The sequence below is a fragment of the Aspergillus tubingensis genome, assembly GCF_013340325.1.
Source record: "Aspergillus tubingensis WU-2223L DNA, scaffold_3, whole genome shotgun sequence".
NCBI classification, from domain to species: Eukaryota; Fungi; Ascomycota; class Eurotiomycetes; order Eurotiales; family Aspergillaceae; genus Aspergillus; species Aspergillus tubingensis.
Window position 1 is genome coordinate 3905884 of NW_023336277.1, and position 20683 is coordinate 3926566.

The 20683-nt window shown below is 50.8% G+C and overlaps 7 protein-coding genes across 7 annotated transcripts; 4 read left to right on the top strand and 3 right to left on the bottom strand.

Moving 5' to 3' along the window:
* Window positions 1-575: 575 nt before the first annotated feature.
* Window positions 576-1657, bottom strand: AtWU_02430 (Mov34/MPN/PAD-1 family protein; the record flags this gene model as incomplete). Its single annotated transcript, XM_035497544.1, has 2 exons — window positions 576-1570; window positions 1633-1657. The coding sequence occupies 2 exons, from the start codon at window positions 1655-1657 to the stop codon at window positions 576-578; spliced, it is 1020 nt and encodes a 339-aa protein (XP_035353437.1).
* A 741-nt stretch (window positions 1658-2398) lies between these two features.
* Window positions 2399-4886, top strand: AtWU_02431 (putative microtubule associated protein (Ase1); the record flags this gene model as incomplete). Its single annotated transcript, XM_035497545.1, has 4 exons — window positions 2399-2515; window positions 2567-2619; window positions 2676-2890; window positions 2941-4886. 4 exons carry the CDS (start codon window positions 2399-2401, stop codon window positions 4884-4886), a joined length of 2331 nt encoding a protein of 776 aa, XP_035353438.1.
* Window positions 4887-5828: 942 nt separating this feature from the next.
* Window positions 5829-8030, bottom strand: AtWU_02432 (glutamate--tRNA ligase MSE1; the record flags this gene model as incomplete). The annotated part of the gene is made up of 7 exons (XM_035497546.1): window positions 5829-6417; window positions 6484-6650; window positions 6708-6965; window positions 7021-7434; window positions 7488-7525; window positions 7594-7666; window positions 7743-8030. 7 exons carry the CDS (start codon window positions 8028-8030, stop codon window positions 5829-5831), a joined length of 1827 nt encoding a protein of 608 aa, XP_035353439.1.
* Window positions 8031-8439: 409 nt separating this feature from the next.
* Window positions 8440-10054, top strand: AtWU_02433 (putative DnaJ domain protein (Mas5); the record flags this gene model as incomplete). Its single annotated transcript, XM_035497547.1, has 6 exons — window positions 8440-8443; window positions 8519-8545; window positions 8639-8697; window positions 8764-9208; window positions 9267-9444; window positions 9499-10054. 6 exons carry the CDS (start codon window positions 8440-8442, stop codon window positions 10052-10054), a joined length of 1269 nt encoding a protein of 422 aa, XP_035353440.1.
* Window positions 10055-13725: 3671 nt separating this feature from the next.
* Window positions 13726-15805, top strand: AtWU_02434 (IlvD/Edd family dehydratase; the record flags this gene model as incomplete). Its single annotated transcript, XM_035497548.1, has 3 exons — window positions 13726-14313; window positions 14379-14533; window positions 14590-15805. 3 exons carry the CDS (start codon window positions 13726-13728, stop codon window positions 15803-15805), a joined length of 1959 nt encoding a protein of 652 aa, XP_035353441.1.
* Window positions 15806-18347: 2542 nt separating this feature from the next.
* Window positions 18348-18842, top strand: AtWU_02435 (uncharacterized protein; the record flags this gene model as incomplete). Its single annotated transcript, XM_035497549.1, has 1 exon — window positions 18348-18842. The coding sequence occupies one exon, from the start codon at window positions 18348-18350 to the stop codon at window positions 18840-18842; it is 495 nt and encodes a 164-aa protein (XP_035353442.1).
* A 960-nt stretch (window positions 18843-19802) lies between these two features.
* AtWU_02436 (acyl-CoA thioesterase) lies at window positions 19803-20453 on the bottom strand (the record flags this gene model as incomplete). Its single annotated transcript, XM_035497550.1, has 2 exons — window positions 19803-20307; window positions 20377-20453. The coding sequence occupies 2 exons, from the start codon at window positions 20451-20453 to the stop codon at window positions 19803-19805; spliced, it is 582 nt and encodes a 193-aa protein (XP_035353443.1).
* Window positions 20454-20683: the final 230 nt, after the last annotated feature.

A 20683-nucleotide genomic window follows, 5' to 3' on the forward strand; every position in this document is an offset into this window, starting at 1 on the left:
CCATTTCTTTTGTCTTCTAGTCCACCTTGACGGTCACCATTTCTTTTCGGCTTCTTTTCCCGATACTTTACATATTGTGTCGAACATATCACCTCTGTACAATGGCTCGGGTCCCTTTACCCTTCTGTACAAATTCTCTTTGCTTTCGTGGTCTCTCACCTGGTGTTGATTGTGATCTTATAAAGAGGCTTGTTTACGGTTCGGATGATGAATTCTCACGACGCAGGCTACTATTGACGGATTGGTCTTTGCTTTGGGCATTTTCATTCATGATTACCCCCTCTTGTCGTTCCCTTGTGCTGACCTGTTCTTAATTGAACATATACACCTGCTGCAGTGTGTTAGTACATATTCAAGCACATATTACATATCTACCAATGGTAATTCAGTGTACAGGAATCGCAGTAACGAGACGCAATACGACTCATACAATGATAGATAGCTTGAAACGCTACTCAGTAAGCCACAAACAAAAGCAGTAAATGTATCCATTAAGTCATCTCGTCATTCATAGTAGAAATGTTCTCAAATGAACCTTCATAAGCCTCTCATAACAACAATAGTCGAGCACAAGCTCATGATGTCTCCGATTTATGGCCCTCGCCAATATTTTGAAACAGCTTCATCTTCACCTCCGCCGCCAACAGCCCCTTCACCTCTTCAGACACAATCCGCTGGCCATCCCTAGCCACTCTCTCCAACTGCGGATCCTTAACCTGCGCCAGATTTCCCCGCGAAGCACTACTCTCCACGCCCCTCGTCGCCCGCTTAATCTTCTGACTCAGATCCACCATCTGCTTGCTCCCATAGTCCCTCGTCGTAAACAACGGACTCTGACTCAACGTCGCAACCCAATACTTATTCCACAGCAACGACAGGATCTCCGTATCCAATGCACTCTTAAACACCGACACCTCCAGCGAATAATAATGCGATGCATGCGCACCGAAATCCTCCGCCTTGTTCAACGGCACCGTCTGGTACTCATCCTCTCCGCCTCCAGCACCACTTCCCTCCCCCTTCGGCGGGGTGTAATCCTTCGGAAACGTCCTGAACGCCCCAATGTCCACCTTCCCTGCCGAAATCGTCCTCTCCGGATCAACCACTACGGCCACAAACGGCCCTCCGAGCTGCTGCATATCCTGCGTCGTCACATCAATACCGGATAACCAGCACCCATACCCGGGGTGACTGTGGTACCAGCCCACTGCATTCTCCATCCGTCCTGCGTCCCGGCATGATTGTAGGTATGAGACCATGTATTCGTTGGCTTCGTCTTGCGCGTTGACTCGCGTTTCGGTTCCCTCGACGGGCAGGCGGAAGGCATCGGTTACCACGAAGGTTTCGGGGAGGATGTAGCCTTGCATTAGACCCATTACTTCGAGGGAGCCCCCTGACCGCGCGTGCATTACCATCTTTAGCAGTGCGACGGCGGAGATTCGGATCGATTTGAAGTAATGCGGGTCTTTGGACCACGGGCGCTGAGCGCTGAGTGCTTTGTGGGTTTCTTCATCGTATTGGTAGAGCGCGTCGCGGTGGGGGTCTATGAGGGTGACAGCATTTTCGAATTCTGTGGTGTTGGGGTTAGAGGGATGGGAGATGGAGTGGGGGTGGGGATGCGGATGGACGTACCCCAGGACTGCTGGGCAGCCTGCATGGTGGATGGTAGAGAGGAAGGTGAGATTGGGGTAGTAGAGGGAGGGTGTGAGTATTATCACGGAGTAATTTGGTTGAAAGAAGGAATCGAAATGATCTCTTGGGATGGAACAGTGAAGTGGAGTAGATAGTTACTGAGATCTGGATAGTTAGTAGATAGATCGATGGAGTGAGGTGACTCCGGGCGGTGAGTAACTTCCCGGCAGATCGCGGCGGAGATCGGCGCTGAGTCAGCGGTTACCGGGCCGACGAAGTAGCAGCTGAAAGCGGCGGGAAACAGAGCAACAAAGGCGGCGAGCAGATCGGGATTGCGGCTGCAGAATCCCCAAAGGGAGAAAGAAGCCCAGATTATTGTTATTGTCTTTCTTACTCCATCCACCGCTGCCTGTCTCCATCCCCTCCATCCCAGTCACCCTTGCATATACCTGCATCCCCTGGAGCTGGTCATAAATCTGGCGGGTCGTCCCTTGTCCTCGCAGATGCCACTCATCTTCCCGTGAGGCGCTTCGCTGTCAATCGCAGTCTCGCGTTGTTCATCCTGCCTGTTTGGATAACTCGCAGCTCCTCCTTCTAATCTCTCCAGGCGCATCGCCGCCCCCCGAGCGTACATGACGCTGACCCCCGCCCTTTAAAGGCGAGTTTGTTCTTCGATCGCGCACTCAAACAATCTCATTCAGGCCAATCGGCTCCACAATACAACAACAACCCCCCTGGTTTGGGCGTGGGAAACAAACATAACACCATGGCCGTCGATACAAGCTACTTGACCACTCAGGTCAATAACATCGTCACCCAATTGCATGGCATCTTTGATGACATCGGCGTTCCCAACCATGAGCGCGAGTCCAGAGAAGCAGAGGTCGGTTGTTTCTGATATTCTCAGCACCCCTCGCAACTAACTGTGAAGCAGCTTTTCAGCGCGTTGTCTGAAACGCTAAACAACCACCTCAAACTTGTGGATAAGTATGCGCCTCGCGTACATTGCAAAGCTGTTACGTACTAGGGCTGATCTTGTACAGTGAGAAAAAAGATATGGAGGAAGAGGCACAGAACCTCATTGAGGCAATCCAGCATATGGAGAAGTCCCTAGTGGATGAAAAAGCAAACGGACAATACCAGCTTGACCACAATGAATTGCGCATCAGCTACCCACTGAATCGCTGCCTCAACTTCCTCCGGGAAGAGCACAACGCTCTGAGCAAACTACACAAGGAGCGCTTCGAGCAAGTCAGGAGTAAGTTAATCCTGAGCGCCAGAAGGCGCGCAATTGCTGACTGGCCATAGAACTTGTCGAGGCTCTTGAGTCGTATGCGTCGCATCTGGAACCCACCTTTATCGCCATTGAGCTCCCCCCGACAGCTCCTGGTTCAACCATCTCACCCAGCTTCGATCTCTCGCCATCCTACGTCACTGCGCTAGACAGCGAATTCACCCGCGTTTACGAAGAGTACCATCGCCGTCTGGAGTTTGTTCAGTCCACATCGGAAGAGATTATCAAGCTCTGGGCTGAGCTCGGAACGCCTCAGGTCCAGACAGATACCAACATCGTCAAATATTATCGCGAATCGCCAGAACAGTTAGGTCTACATGAGTCGGATCTAGCCAACTTGATGGCCAAGCGCGAGAAGCTCCTGGGCGAGAAGAAAGGCCGTGAGCGCAAACTGACGGACCTCAAGAACGCCGTTGAAGCGCTGTGGGAACGTTTCGGAGTCGAAGACGCCGATAGGAAGGCTTTCATGAATGCGAACCGTGGCTGCGGACTTAGGACGATCAATGAGTTCGAGGACGAGTTGAGTCGCCTAAATGAGCTGAAGAGACAGAACCTGCACTTGTTCGTGGAAGATGCTCGGTGTCGACTTCAAGAGCTCTGGGACAGCCTTTACTTCTCGGAAGAAGAGATGCTTGACTTTACGCCTGCCTTTTCTGATGTTTGCAGCGATGCGCTGTTAGAGGCGCACGAAGCCGAAATCGCGCGACTAGAGACCTTGAAGGAACAGCGCGCCCCGACTCTGCAACTCATCGAGAAGCATAAGAGTCTCCTTTCAGAGCGGGAAGCGCTCGCCGTTTCGAGTCAGGACGCATCCCGTCTTATGGCTCGTGGAAACAAGGGCGAGAGACGTGACCCCGGAAAGCTGCTAAGAGAAGAGAAGATGAGAAAGAGGATTGCCAAGGAGCTGCCCAAGGTGGAAGCTGACTTGCGCAAAGAGCTGGAGAGGTGGGAGGATGAGTATGGCCGGCCATTCCTCGTCCATGGAGAACGGTACCTCGACGAACTTACCCCAGTTGTTGCAAAGCCTCCTCCGCGCTCCAAGACTCCTGGACCTACCAGTGCAAAGCGTCCTACCCCAGCACAACCTCCTCGTCCGGCTAGTGTCATGAGTTCTCGGCCTGGCAGTGCCATGCGAGGGCCTTTGCCACCGCGCTCGGCTTCTAAGACACCCACTGCCCACCCAACAACAAAGTACAACACCATTGGACCTGCTGCTGGTAGGGCAGGAGCCAAATCGCCCTCGAAGATTCCAGCTCGTGTTCCCTTGGGCAATATGCCGCATGGAAACAACTCCCCGCGCCGGGGTGGTCCAGGCACATATTCGTCTAGCACCGTGAACGGTAAGATGCCGGCGCCTCGTGCACCACCGCCGAGGATGCGGGCATTGACCGGAGGTGAGTCGAGGGAAGATCGAGCGGCATATCTCTTTGAGCCACCCCGATCTGCCAGCGCCTTGTCGAATTCATTCGTGCGACCAGTCAGCCCAGAGGATGTGTATGATGATCGTAATCAACGCTCTTTTGTCAGCTCTTCCGCGTTCTCTCAACGCTCCACTGGATTTTCCCAATCATCCCACTCTTCAGCTTCGTCCCTGTCCTTGAGCTCCTCTATGCAAGGCTACCCCAAGCCCAACCCATATTTGCAGCAAATGCCCCCACCGCCAGCGCCGAGACAAGTATCGAACTCCACGGTGCAGACCGCAGTATCCGGGTCAGAGAACTGGGAGACTTTCGATGACGGTTCGGAATCCGAAGCAGACGCTAGCGACGTGTACTATGCAAAGCTTCGTGCTGCACATGGGAAGCGACTGGCCGATCCTGAGGAGAACCAGAACCGCTCCCTTGCAGGCAAGAAAGCCAAAGGCATCCGAAGCGTAAGCCCAGATGAGCCAGGTCCCCAGATGGGGAACATGGTTCGAGTCAGCGACGCCGAGTGGACGGACGACCTGGAGCCGTATTGAAGCCTCCGATAGCCTTTCGTTGATCTAATGACCCTACTCGAGACTTTCAGGGGTCTCTGAAAGAACGTGATTACGAGACGACTCGACGTTGACGATTTCACGAACGACCCTGAAGCCCTCTTTCTGTCACTATCCCCTATCCCAACACGCGCCATAATTGTTGAGCTTTTTACGGTGTCAACAACGGCTTGCGCAATTGCGCTCAGCTAACCATCTTAATTTCTTCTGTTAAAATTCGGAATTATACCACGTGCGTTATGTTCTGGCTTATCTGGACGCTCGACCTTGGATTCCTTTTGCGTCCCACTTACTTCTACCACTCTGCCACTCACTGCGTGATAGGCAGGGCCCGACAACCCGCGACCGAATGCAGCATGTCGTTCCCTGATGTCAAAAAGAAACAAAGGACTGCGGAAAAACCAGGCGTCTTTTTGTATCATGCCTTTTTTGCTCTATGTTTGAATAATTTACCTCTACCCGGACTGGGATAGACGGGGGTTGGTGTTCCTTCTGCGACTCCTTCCTCTATTTCTTTTTTATGATAATTCGCTCGATTACTCGATTACCGACTTTGATCTTCTCTTCTCTTGGTGTGGCTCTCTGAATTTTCTTCTTTTTGTCTTCTATGGACGCGTGTATAAGTCCCTGGCATGCTTTTTACCTCTATTTCTGTTGTGATATCAGCGCGGTTTGTGTTATGCTTTAGCCGCTAAGTTTACTTTATGGTTTCATGTCCTAGCAATGGATAGTATTTATTTCTCTTTTCTACTTACTTTTGCCTACTTGAAGATAAGATCGAGTTGTAGGATAGTATGATAGATGAAATATGAAAGCTGTAACATGGTTCTAGTAGTAATCCTATTCTACACTTATTATACACTTCATACATACAAACACAACATCATCCATCCATCCATCCATCTCACACTTCTATAATCACCCCTAAGAAGACCCAGAAGAAGGAGCCAACGACCCCATCCAAGACCGATCCTCACCCAAACTCTCCACTCCCTGCTTAACCCGTCTCGTCGGCCCGGGCACCAAATGCTTTGTCAACTCCTTCGCCTCCTGTACTCTCCTCACCGTCTCCTCTCTCCCCAAGATAGCCATCGTCTCTGGGATTCCAGGACCCGGTGCACCAGCCGACAACGCCCAGCGGAGATAGTGATACAGTTCCTTCTTGAATGCCTTGTCGGCGGCCTTTTGCGCCTTGGTGGATTCCTCCGGCGTGAGGGTTGCGCTTTCAGTGTCCGGGGTGGTGCCGTCGTAGGCGGTTATGTTTGCGCGGTGGGTTTCGAGCGTCCAGTGGGCCGGGGGGACAAGGGTGAGTGCGAAGCTTGCGGTGTGGAGGGAGGTTAAGGGGATTGTGGTTGTCGTGGAGGAGGGGGTGTAGGGGGGTCGGGTGAGGGATTGGGTGAAGAAGGTTGAGTTGCGGGTTGTGAAGTCTGCGGCGTTGGTGTAGGATTTGGCGTCGGCGCGGAGGAGGGGGGAGATGTAGGTTTGTAGGGAGCGGGATTGGAGGAGAGGGGTGCTGTGAGGGGGTCGGTGGTTAGTTGCTTTGTTATGGGTGTTGGTGTAGGGGGATAGGTGGACGTACAGTTGCGCCGCTGGGTAGGTCTTCTCGACTTCTTCGGAGACCTTGGTCACCATCTCGGTGAACTCGGGGCCGTCGGTGGCGGCGAAGCGTTGGGCGTGCGCTTTCTGGAGGAACCACAGCTTTTCGAAGGCCACGACGGTGTTGCCGCGGGTGATTTTGAGGTTGAACTGTTGGGTGTTAGTGGGTTTGAGTGAGTGAGTGAAGGGAGAGGTAGAGGAACGAACGAGTTGCTCTAGCTCTTCAAGGTTGAAGATGTCCGACTTCTGGGTATGAGACCAGCCTAGGAGAGCGGCAAAGTTCACTAGGGTTGCGGCAAAAACGCCCTGAGTGTCCTTGAAGAAGCTGAGGTCGATATCCGCATTGCGCTTGCTGAGCTTCTGTCCTGACTTGTCTACGAGCAGAGGTACGTGACCGAACTGGGGAGGCGTCCACTTGAAGGCGTTGTAGAGCGCGACGTGCATGGGGGTCGAGGGCATCCATTCCTGAGTAGTGTGTGAGCTTGCGCATCTTCTTTAGTATCGCTTCCACGCAGCTTACCGTTCCTCGAATGACATGGGTGATCTTCATGAGATGATCATCCACCACGTTCGCCAGATGATAGGTCGGGTGTCCGTCGGACTTGATCAAGATGGGATCATCATAGACACGCTCGATCAGATCCAACTTGTTCGGCGAGCGGTTCTGCCCTGTCTTTCCGTACACCAGATCATTAAACATCGGGTATCCCTCCACCTTCAGTCGAACGACATGCGCTTCGCCCTTAGCCGCTCTCTCTTCCGACTCCTCCGCGGAAACCTCCCCGCATTTCCTATCGTAACCGGCCGGCAGTCCAGCTTGGCTGCGATGTCTGGCGAAAGCGTCCAATCGATCGGCGGAGCAGAAGCAGCGGTAGGCGTGGCCGTTCTCGATCAGCTCCTGCGCGTGGGAGCGGTAGATGGCGGTTCGTTCGGACTAGAGCCTCTCTCAGTAACTGGCCCTAATGAGCAGGTGTCCTTCTATCATACCTGTCTGTAGGGACCGTACGGGCCACCGACGACCGGACCTGTAGAGAGCAATCATCCGTTAGCCATCTACTAGCCTCGCACCGTTCCACGGGAATTGTCTCCGTACCTTCATCCCAGTGCAATCCAGCCCACCGAAGGTCATCATAAAGCCTCTGCTCAGCATCCGGAATTGTACGTTTCTGTAGCCAATCCCTCAATTAGCCCTACCTCCTTCCAAGGTCGACCCACAGCTGTTTGGCCAGCTAATCACCGCACCTGATCCGTATCCTCAATGCGCAGCAAGAACTGTCCCCCGGTGCGCTTCGCCAAAAGGTAATTGAACAGGGCCGTCCGCAAAGATCCCAAATGAAGATAACCGGTCGGGGACGGTGCGAATCGAGTCCTCGCCGGCGAGTCAGGCAACTTGGTCTTCTTGTTGATCGTATTGTTATTGCCAGCGCGGAGATTCGATGCCGGCGCGACGGAGGAATACCGGGCTCGGCATTGAGTGCAGACCCAAGGACGACGGGCCCAGACGGTCGGGGTTGTTGGGCGCCTGAGCATCGCGAGTGACAGGACAGAAATAAAAAATGCCGATGCTAATGCTATAGAAGTAACAAGTATGCGCTGAAACTGGGGAAAATCAATGGCGGAGAAAGAAAGATAAATCCCGACAGAAAAGGCGGAAAGCGCAATTAAAAGTGATGTGATTGGTGGATACCGGGCGGCAATAAATAATTATCGGGCGCTGCTTTTATCGCGATTGCTTTGCCTTTTTACTTTTACTGCCTCAGCCGCTCTCTCTCTTTTCTCTCTCTCCCTCTATTTACTTGGTCGCCAGGAACACACGGTTTTGCTGGCTTCAGACTTTGCTCGTTTATAGTTTTGCTTGTTTTTATACTGTTATCTTTGATACCCTTTATTCGTCGCTCGTGCTCGTTGGGGATCTTACCCTCTACTTCCTACTATCAGTATGTGTTCCCGCTATCGCTTAAAAATCAGACATTACTAGCTCGAGGTTCCAGTGTGCTGACTGATTTGGCCTGGTTTAGTGTCGAAAGCGGACGTTGACCTCTACGGTATATATATTGCCTACTATTATTCTTTGCTTGAAGAAAATGCGAAAAGCCTACACTAGCACCAGCGACTAATTATAATGTGATGGATTATAGAGGTCTTGGGCATTGACAAGAGTGCCAGCAAGGATGACGTCCGGAAGGCTTATCGCAAGGTATGCAGCTTCTCTATATCGGTCGCAGTGTCCAAGCACAGTCTAATATATCCTTTTATCTTATAGGCCGCCCTAGCAAACCACCCCGACAAAGTCCCCGAAGCCGAAAGAGAAGAAGCAGAGGTTCGATTCAAGGCCGTGCAGGAAGCCTACGACATCCTCTACGACGAAGAAAAGCGTGAAATCTATGATACCCACGGAATGGGTGCTTTCAACGGCTCCGGTGAACCGGGTATGGGCGCGGGCCCTGATCTGGATGATATTCTTGCGCAGATGTTCGGTGGTATGGGAGGTATGGGCGGCATGGGCGGCATGCCCGGTGGACCGCATGCGCGTAAGCCGCGCAAGAGCCCGGATGAGGAGCAGAAGTATGAGGTTCGCCTGGAGGATCTGTACAAGGGCAAGACAGTCAAGTTTGCTAGTACGAAGAACGTGATTTGCTCTCATTGTCAGGGCAAGGGTGGTAAGGAGAGGGCGACGGCCAGGAAGTGCTCCACTTGCGATGGTGAAGGTAGGTTTCTATACTTCGGAACTTGCTGTGCAGGATTTCAGGCTAATGTATTGCTCAGGTTACAAGCAAATTTTGCGCCCGATGGGTCAGTTCCTGTCTCCGGCTATGGTGCCCTGCCCTACCTGTAACGGAGCGGGTGACTACTTTGTCGACAAGGATAAGTGCAAGAAGTGCAAGGGCAAGAAGACCACCGAGGCCAAGAAGATGCTGGAGATCTACATCCCTCGCGGGGCGAGGTGAGTCTGCTATATGCGGCACTGTCTGAAGTGTGATAACTGACTCTGTGTTAGGGAAGGAGACAAGATCATCCTCGAGGGCGAGGCCGACCAGGTGCCGGGTCAGGAACCTGGAGATATCGTTTTCCACATCGTGGAAGAGGAGCATGAGACTTTCCGGAGGGCTGCTGCTGACCTGACAGCAACAATTGATGTTACGCTGGCCGAGGCCCTGACGGGCTTCTCCCGGGTGGTGGTCAAGCACCTTGACGGTCGCGGAATCGAAATCCAGCACCCCAAGACCCCCGGTGAGGTTCTCTACCCGGGCCAGGTCCTGAAGGTTCCTGGTGAGGGTATGCCCATTAAGCGCAGCGATGCTCGCGGCGACCTGTACCTGGTCGTCAACATCAAGTTCCCCGACGGGCAATGGAAGCCCAGCCCTGCTGTTCTGGAGCAGCTCAAGGAACTGTTGCCCAAGCCGGAACCCCCCATTCAGGCTGACACCGTGGACGAGGTCGAATTCGACCCCAAGGGCAACCTGGATGACTTTGGGGCGCATGACCCCGAAGGAGGTTCTGCCTGGGAGGATGACGATGAGGGTGAGACAACTGCTCAGTGTGCGACGCAGTAGACTCTTGGCATGCTTATGCTTTCTCTGTATCTGTTTTGCCTCTGCTCCTTTTTCTGTTTTTGTCCTTTTCAAGGACATTATACCTCTCTGCTTGTTCACCTCATGATGATAGACTCGTTGGCTGCTTCTGGATCAGCTCCCCTCTCGCATCGTGGGCGTTTCGGGTCAACTTTTATGGATTGATCGATGAGATAAATATAGTTTTATGATGGGAATAATGATTGTTGAGTGTGCAACTCTTTGTGTCCAATGTAGACAAATGACCTTGTGCAGAGAGCTTCTTAATCCGAGTCATGACTCCTATCAGCCAATGAACCACCGATGCGCCTACGATTATGTGACTACGGAGAAAGACATCGGTGGACATGCTGAGGCATACATATCCAGGAGCATGTCATGGCATGTCGAGGGACTGACTTTGTCGAAAGGAACCCACAAGGACCGCCAGTACCTGGATATAGTTCTGCCTACTCTGTCTTATCGACAAGGTATTGACTAGCCTAGTACTTTTACATCTTATTGACTTGGCATGATAGGTATATTGTTTTCTTGATGTTCCAGAATTATCGTAGGTGCTTTGGTGGGTATTATCAATACTCCTTCTCTCTACACGGAACTGTCGACACATACCAAACATCCAACACGTACTCTTCGGATAACCGCAGCCCCCTAAATAACATGCGACTTTTAGCTTTATAAGGCTGTATAAGGGTTTTGTTGGCTACCTTGCCCGCATTAAATCAACCGCTAAGCAGACAAAGCCGGCATTTATGACCGACTTTCTTGGCTTCTCGGTACTCCCATCGTCCAGAAGGACACCTTGTGGTCCTCCTTTTTGGTGTGTTCGGGACACTTCACAAATTCGCTATTCAGGCTGTGGCCGTAAGAATAGCGAATTTGATACTGGGTACAAACGTCCCGTTGAGGAGGCATGGTCGTGCTATGGGAAAATAATCAGAGATCTATAAGAGAAGCAATTTCGTAAAGCCCTCAATCGATGTACGTAATTCAAGAGTAGATCGATGTGCAGAGTCGTTGATTAGGAAGACTGGGTTTCCTTTTAATAGTATGCGAGTGGAAAACGTCCAGGGCTATCAGTGACTTAACGTGTATATACCCTCATCATTGGCTGTACAAGGTGCTTAATTGAATGGTCTCAGCATTCATAAAGCTGAAGCCCTCCGAATGGAATAGGCCTGAGCACCAGCGAATGAACCGATATGTCCGCAACAACATAGTCGTTGTCCCATTTTTTCGATCCTAGGCAACCAAGCTTTGAGACAGTAACAGCTCGCTATTGGATTAGGCATTGGTGAGTGTGAATGGTGGCCAGCCTCGCCAGTAGCATGAACTTGGTGTATTGGATAACAAGTTTAGGCATGTTTAGGATTAGAGCCGACACAGGAATCCTCAAAGTCAATGAATTTTGCTCCATTGTCGGTGATGAATATGTTGTCCCTGTTGATATCTCAATGTAATATATCGAGGTTGTGAAGTTGTTGCAAAGCACTTTCACTTATCTCAAAGTCTAAAGCGTTTAGGTGATGTCCACTGAATTGGTCAATGATAAATAGGATGACACGATGTGGCGTCTCTTGAAAAACCGACCCAAGGACTTTTGAGACCAATGCTGAAACATCCTGCGTCAGTATATGGTAAATTGAATCATCTCCTGTGCAAGCCAGCCAAGCTCAAAGTCGCCAAGTTTGTGCCCATTTTGTGAGGCATGAGGCCTGAATAGATCACATTTCGCTTCGGATGCCACTCTCATCCTTATGGACAGTCAGAGTTTCCCAAGTTTTATGCTGTTAGCTAAGCTTCGATAGTTCACATATCACTTCAGGGCGGTAAGTTCGCGATTGATCTGGAATTATATCCAAATCCTTAAGCGTAACATACACAACCCTTGTGCTGTATGTGAAGTTGGTAAAAGCACAGAACATGTGGATCACTGGGTATATATCGCTTGTCTTTGTCACGTGGCAAAGGCGGTCTCACCCCAGATTGCATTCATTATTACTGCCTGTGATGTTACTATGATGTGGTGGTGACTGATGCATACTTGAATACTACGTGTATTCACTAAAGACTCTCATTCCTGGAGAAGAGAAAGAGACCTCTACATTAAGGGAATCAGGCTACTTCATATATTTCAGTAGCTGATTACAGTACCTACCCGCCAAGTTCCATTCAAAATTCCCTTCATCTAGTTCTGATTAGTACTAACTTCACCTCTACCAACTTAATCCGGTTCTTCCCTATATACCCCTCGGCTTCTTCCTGCTGACCTTGTCGGTGGCTTCCGCTTTTTGAATATTTCCCCTCCGGCTGTTGCCATCCTGAGTTCACAGATATAACATTTTCTGTATTCTGAGTAGTATGTGAATGTATGTATAGAATTGATTACAGATCATAATGAGTTAACATGTATGAAATCCTTTACTTCGAATTACTACTCAGTACTTATAGCATGACCGCGGCATTGTTCCCCAAGCCCCTTCTGATTGGCTATTGCCCAGATTCTGCAGAAATCTGGCTCTTCCATTGGCCCAGTTGCATATTGCGGGCTGCCCACATTGACCACTTGCGCAATCCCACCAAACCTGTACGTATGCGGCCGGTCAAAGTGATTCCGTCAACTGGCAAATCAGTAAATCCCTGTGTCACCCCCTCAAGGCGTTGTGTGCAGAGCATGTTAAAATTATGTGTGACATTATTGGATCACTGAGTCTGCCAGTCCAATAGTATTGCGTGTTATATCTATTTGTTTCTATTTATTTGATTACTTCATGTCATTAATCTACAAGGAAGCGGTAGATACTAAGTGCCTGTAGCTCTAACAGATGCCACTACCGATCTTTTCGCAGTGTCAAAGTATTAGACAGCCATACAACTGGCAACTCTCATGCCAATGGTTATTCACAGCTTAGAAATCCATCTTTATATGAATTGCATCATATTAGTTTACGATATACCCGACTTATGAATGTGGGAAACTGAGTTTCCCGACCCGATCTAACACTACCTATGATGCTGTGCATTGCAGCTGCACAACGCCACAGGTGCTGGCATCGGACTTTTGACGGGGTTGCAAACCCGCGCTGGTTCAACACAAGTCGGGATGAGGGAATAAATAATGCATGGATACCAAAAGAAGAAATGTAACCCCCATGCTCTTTCTCCAGGCCCCTCCGTGCCCCCATGGATATAGCGTGGGGTACACACCTCCCACGGGCTCCATCTCCATCACCTCAACCAACCAACTAAACCAACCCGAGCCGAGAGCCACGCGATCCAAGGCTGATTTCCGAAACATTGGTACGGGGTCCCCATCACACCTCCAGCCTGTTTGCTGCTATTTAATTGTCAGCTTTCCCACTGTGCCCGACTTTCCATTCCAGATAGTTTCCGAGTGGTATTTTAACGTTTTTTCGCTTTTTCTTCCGCTCTCTTTTGATGCCCCTTTCGGTACGCGGCTAATCTGACTCGGACATTCTCCGCCGATTAACTCGGCACCGGCGCACCGCATTCCTAATCCCGGGGTAACCTTCTCGGTGTCAAAGCGTCAAAGCAGCGGTCTTTATTTTGCGACCCTGCTTCCTCCATCATAGTAACCTTGAATAGCCATATAGCTAGTGAAGTGTTTGTCGACAGACAACGGACCATCTAACATGTCGTGCCAGTCGCAGGCTTCATGTGAGGGCTGCTCTTGCAGCGGCAGTGGCAGCAAAGGAGTGGTTAATATTGAAGATTGTGAAACCGAGCTGCTCGCCCTCCGGAAGAAAACCATAGAACTTGAAAAGACTCTTGCATCCATGAAGAGTTCGTCAAGCAGCACACCGAAAGTCGGACGCAAGCTGCGGTCCACCAAGTGGTTTCAGTGCGAAGGCGACCCAGGAATGATGGCCTTGTACATTGAAAGATACCTCAACTATGGTGTGACTCGGGAGGAACTGATGTCTGGCAAGCCAATTATTGGAATAGCTCAGACCGGATCCGATTTAGCACCGTGCAACCGTCATCACCTGGAGCTTGCCAAAAGGGTCCGAGAGGGTATCAGAACTGCTGGCGGAATCGCCTTCGAGTTCCCCACTCACCCCATTCAAGAGACTAGCCGACGGCCCACCGCTTGTATCGATCGGAACCTTTCTTATCTTGGCCTTGTTGAGATCCTTCATGGCTATTTTCTGGATGGGGTGGTCCTCCTCACCGGGTGCGACAAGACCACTCCGGCATGCCTGATGGCTGCTGCCACAGTCGTACGTTGTTCTGCAAGGCTTGCATCTTATTCTTTCACAGCTGCCCAACTGACTCGGATTTTCAGAACATCCCTGCTATATGTCTCAACGTCGGTCCCATGCTCAATGGCTATGTGAAGGATGAACTGGCTGGTTCGGGAATGGTGGTCTGGAAAGGCAGAGAGATGCATGCTGCAGGACAGATCACCACGGAGGAATTTGTAGATTACATCTCCCGCGGGTACGTCACTTGATTTTGGACACGCTTTCCTGGCTTGGACTAACGCTTGGCATTAGTGCACCGTCAGCAGGACATTGCAACACGATGGGTACGGCATCTACTATGAACGCGCTTGCAGAAGCCCTTGGCATGGCCCTGCCTGGGTCAGCTGCCATTCCAGCTCCCTACCGTGAACGAGCCCAATGTGCCTATGAGACCGGATTACAGATCGTAGAGATGGTGCACTCTGATCGCAAGCCAAGTGACATCATGACCAGAGAGGCTTTCGAGAATGTCATTGCTGCCAACACCGCGATTGGTGGTAGTACAAATGCTCCCATTCATATCAACGCCATCGCGAAGCATATTGGGGTGGATCTTTCGCTAGATGACTGGGACCGCATCGGGTTCCACATCCCGCTCTTGCTAAATATGCAGCCGGCGGGGGAGCTGCTAGGGGAAGAGTATTACCGAGCCGGAGGGTTGCCGGCTATTATGGCGGAGCTGCTGGATGCGGGCAAGTTGAATGCAGATGCTGTGACGTGCAATGGCCACACTGTAGCACAAAACGTCCGTGGGAAACATAGCTGGAATCGGCGGATGATCAGAGCTTATGACGATCCTCTTCTCAAGGATGCTGGCTTCCTTCACTTGACCGGCACCCTGTTTGACTCGGCCATTATGAAAACATGCGTCATCTCTGAGCCGTTCAGGCAAAAATTCTTAGAGAATCCCGCAGATCCAAATGCATTCGAGGGGTCTGTGGTAGTTTTTGATGGACCGGAGGATTACCATCGTCGGTTAGAGGACCCCTCCACCCCCATCACTGACACAAGTATCCTGGTGATGCGCGGGGCCGGTCCACTGGGCTATCCCGGTGCAGCTGAGGTGGTCAACATGCACCCTCCGGGAAGGCTGCTGCGAGAGGGGGTCAAGTCACTTCCATGCATTGGTGATGGACGGCAGTCGGGAACTTCAGGATCTCCATCTATCTTGAACGCTAGTCCTGAGGCAGCAGCGGGCGGTAACCTTGCAGTCCTTCGGGATGGAGACCGGCTCCGAGTGGACCTTAACCAGCGGCGGGTAGACATCCTTGTCTCTGCGGACGAATTGAGGAAGCGCAAGCAGAAGCTCGAAGCAAGTGGGGGTTACAATATGCCGGAAAGCCAGACCCCATGGCAAGAGTTATTCCGCAAGGAAACGTCCCAGCTGAACGAAGGAATGGTTCTCCGAGAGGCAGTCAAATACCAACGGCTGGCGCAGCGATACCCGGAGCCCAGGCACAATCACTGAATAATGACTATTTTGTTATGGATTAATCTGAATAATGAGAAACCATCACTTCTTTGACCCACCAGCCGCTTCATGGGGTGGCGCGTGCGCGCAACACAACACAGTTCATCACGCAGGCTTGTTGCTTGATGATATCATGTTGTGTAAAAAGCTCAATACCCATTATAGGAAACGCTATTAGTAGGCATTCAGTACCCGATCAGACCTCAGTCCGGAGGATACACCACCGGGCCAATAGAGCTGTATGAGCTTAATAACTAATGAGCTAGTGAAAGCTAATTTTGGGAAGAGAGTATATGCGAGATAGCATCTCCGCAAGGGTATTAGGTGAAATTCTGACGCGTGGGATGGCACATGGAGCACAGAGTATGGAGGAAGCTTTGTAGGAATGTGAAGCTAAGCTCCAGGCCATCTGGCCACTGCTCAATCACGGGATTCCCAGCCCCTCCTTTGAACTGTTCCGTCTTCTTTTCGTGCCTGGGAAAGAGCGGAAGACGTGCGATCTGTGCGACATCCGTCCGTGAGCCTCTGTTGACTCACTCCCGTCTACCTCTCACCCCCCTAAAAAGTGCCGGTCTTGACACCGCCATAATGTGCTTGATAGCACAGGGGCCTGAGCAACCAGCAGAAACACTTGTTGTGGCCCAGTGGTGAATTGCAGAACAAGGAACCTTGGAAAGACTGCACGCCTGCATGAACAACACGGCAAGGCCGTGATAATCCTGGCTTCTGTGATTTGATCCCAAGAATGTAGCTTGGCCGAGCCAAGCTAGCTAATGCGGTGATTATTTCTTTTTCGAACTTCAGTGTTGCTCATCTGCTAAAAGTTTTGATAGGAGAACGGCGCTAGTGATATCATGTTCTGGCGATCGCAGCTAGACTAGCTCGCTAAGGCATATTAGCCACATGGTGTGCGACATCAACAATAACAACTATGCTACTACCCTCAGTACTGCAGCCGAAGAAAGGGATAGAAAGTCAAAGCTCAGCCGAGGAAGGATCGAGACCAGCCCGAAAATGAGAGCCAAGATCGGGTGATTTCGTGATAGAGGTCTCGAACCCCCAAGGTGAAGTGTTCACTACGCGATGCCCCGGGTGACCTGATAGGGGGTGGTGGTCGTGATGGAGGCCACCAAGCAAGGACTTGAGTCACCATGGAGTAGTGTGCGCCATAGGCACAGCCACCGCAGCCCGGAGGTGAAGTAATTTTAGGCAACTGAATCTAGTGGATGATGTGATCCGTGATGCTCACGTTCGTACTCGGATTCTCCTTTTGCTCTCTCTCAATTTTTCGACAGCTGATTGGAATGATACAGTCTATGCATCAAAGCAACACACCTCACAGCTCGGAAGCAACATATCCAGGATCGGGATATCAAAATACGGGCCTGGATGGCGGAAAAAGACACAGAAGGGAAAAGTTAAAATATCGCCCGAGGGTGGATCCCGTGGGGCTCGGGTTTCCCGCGTCAAAGTTTCCTGTTGCAGGGCAAAGATTCCATTGATTTAGGGTGGGATTAGGGTGATTAGGGTGATTAAAGCCACGGAACGGATCCAGTTGCAAGTTCAGTTGCCCACGCTACCGTTTGGGATGACGGGCGCCTTCTCAGTATGGTCTAGCCCGTGACATCAAGAAAAATTTTCCACACTTTTCCAGTTTCCACACCCACAATTCTTAGGTCCGTCTGACTGACTTACTCTGACCTCAGACCGCCCCAGAGGCGCGCACCATCTCGAATTTCCTGCCTCTTTTTAAACCAATCCGGTGCTCGTCATTTGTCCTGTTGCTCTCTCGCTCTCTCCCTCCTACCAATTCCTGCATACGTCTCCTTTGACGGACATCCATGCTCCTTGTTCCCTTCTGTCCAGTCAGATGCGAGCTTGCCACCATGCGGTTCTAAGAAGCAATCTTAAAGAAAGAGCTGTCCACACCGTCCCGCTGCTTCTACTGCTGCGCCTGTTGCTTTAGCTGTCTCGCGGCCCCTCTTCCCAGCTTCCCTGGTCTCCTGGTCCTGTCGATCAGTCCCAATTCCAATAAATAAAGCCCGTCTCAATCCAGAATTTTTCTTCCTTCAGCCTTCGCGAAGAAAAAGAAATTTGACCCTCCATTCAACTTTGGGCCGGGCCTAGACTGTCGCCAGGCACGTCTACATATACATACAATCGCACACACCGCATCGTTACAGCGTGTCGTGCATCTTGCTCTTGCCTTCCCCTGGACTTGAGCCATCTTATCGGAGGCAGTCTCGACGAATCCTACTCCTTTCCCAAAGCACTTGGGGGCACAATCAGCCTTTATTGATTGTTGCCTAACATCCTCTTTTCCTCCTTCATCTTCTACTTTCAGGTTATACTACTTGTTTGTTTAAGATGTACGTCGACTTATAACCCGTCGTTGCAACTCGCAACCCGTTGTTTCTTTGATATTCTGTTCATCAGCAAGCGAGCGTTTTTCTCGATCTTCTTTCTACACATCTGAAGTTTTCAAAATCTCTCTCGACATCGTGTCATCCTGAAAAAAGCCTACTCGATTCTCATTACCATGGCTCCCAACCTCTTTCTCTGTTTGCGGAACGTGTTCTGCCCGACCTACTGGTTCCAGCGTGGAGAACGCATCCAAGGTTCTATCCACAAAGAGGAACATTGGGACAGTCCCGTTCCTGGCATCTACAAGTACATCCCGGGTCGAGGATGGCATCTTGTCTACAAAGACGGCAATGACAGCGACGAGAAAGTGCCTGTTCCGCTTGTCTATTGCCGGATCCTTCACCGATACATCTTTGAACACGAAATGGAGGAGCGCTGCCGCTGGCACACCGTGGAAATCCACGAAGGCGCCAAGCCAGAAAAATTCATGTTCTTCCTCCTTGATGATGGATACACCTGGGTGGCCGGATGGGATGCCAAGGGCAAATTCATTCCCGGTCCTTACCAGAAATGGCACTACGATGCAGAGTCGAGGACCCTGCGCCGGGTGCTCTTCCCCGAAAGCTCGAATGTGTCCCGGGCTAGCATTTTGCCGAACAAGATGACTTGACCTTGTCCTCGAGTGGGAACAAACCGAAAACTTCTTTTGCTGTCAACACATTTGCTTGACCATCGCGATGCTATCTGCAGCTGGATTCTACAGAACATGCGGTGGTCGATTGCGCGTGCACACGACTGATTGATTGCTATATGGGATAGCGTTTAAGCGAGGTGTCTTTCTTATTTGCTTCCTTTTTTTTCTTGTTGCCTTTGCTACTTTTTTATGATGATATTCACACATGAGCCTGTAATGCTGGGATGAATCTGCTTTTCTGCAGTGACCTTGTTTACAAAGCGACAATGGCGTTCGGGTCAAGGTCATAGAAAATCGGATAGACATTGCGATAGAGCGCATGGGGGTTTGGCTTGTCTTCTTGTTCATTTCACATTTTCTGTATTTGTTATATTTCGGGTGACTGATCATTCAGGGAACCGCACAATGGAGCAAAGGACAGTCTATTTTTACACACTACATAATATCTTAGTATGAACGTATTTGTCATGGGTCACTTGAAGCTCAAAATTGAGAGATGTACTCGGGTAGACATTGTGGGAAAGTTTAGCGCATGCAAGTCCGGGTATGGATGGGATCGACATGACAGCTGCATGCGATGTATCGTCGCAGGATTCTTCTTCCTTTACTTATTGTAAGTACTCTACTGCACTTTTCACATGTGAGCCGGGATGTAAATCGGGATTGCCGTGGTCCTATGGATGACGGAGTAAACCGGAATTCTTTCCCTGCTCTTCCAGTATTTCTAATCTACCTCTACACCAGCCATCTGATACATAAGACACAACATTAAATAACCAAAGAATGCCACCAGGACACTTAACATAACACTCAGTATAACCGCATCCCCTTCTATCAACTATATACAAAATCCCAGACCGGATTTCCATCCCATTCACCAGGAACAGAACAGACCTCACCACCATCCCCCCAAAACCCTACTAAGTACCTACTTACCTACAACTTCGCCCCCTTCCCACCACCACCACCACCAACAGCAGTATCATCACTCACAACCAACCTCTCCAACCCCCTCCTAACACCCTCCTCCATCCCCTCCCTCGTCGGCCTCATCGTCTCCCTCGCCACAAACACATGCGTATACCCCCCAACAACCTTGACCTCTTCCTCCCCTTCCTTAAACACCCCAACTTCATACGTCACGCTGCTATTCCCCAGCTTGGTGACCCGCAGCCCCAGGTCTAGTATATCTGGGAATGAGACGGAGGAGAAGTAGTCGCAGTAGGAGGAGACCATTATGCCTACTTGGCTGCTTTTGAATCCGGGTGTAGATGTGGTAGTGGTGGTGGAGGAAGAGGAGGGGTCAGGTGTAGTAAGCGTGGGGTTGTTGTGCGTGAAGGGATCCATTCCGCAGTGCGTGATTAAGTACGTGTTTATTATGCTGTCGAAGAGCATGGCGTAGACTGTGTTGTTGAGGTGGGCGTACATGTCGTTGTCGAACCTGTGTTTTTATCTGTTAGAGGTGATGGATTCGGTGGGGAGGGGGAGGGTGGTGGTGGTGGTGGCTCACCATCTTGTTCGGTGCGTTTGGTGGTAGATGTAGTCGCTTCGGAGACGGCGCTTTTTGTGTGCTATGGAGGTGGACATTTTGCGGTTGGTTTGTATGTACGCGTGTGTGTATAGGTGGAATGGGAGATATGTTGGATGGTTGGTGAAATTTAATGTTGTCTATATGGTAGATTGAGGGGATGGGATGGGTAGGTTGGAGCTACCGAGTTGAGCCGAGGCATAAGTCCTCCGCCCTGAGCTTGTTCCCACGGGGTGGGAGGGTCATCCGACGGCCGTTCGTTGGGCGGTCGCCCCTGGCGGGATTCTGC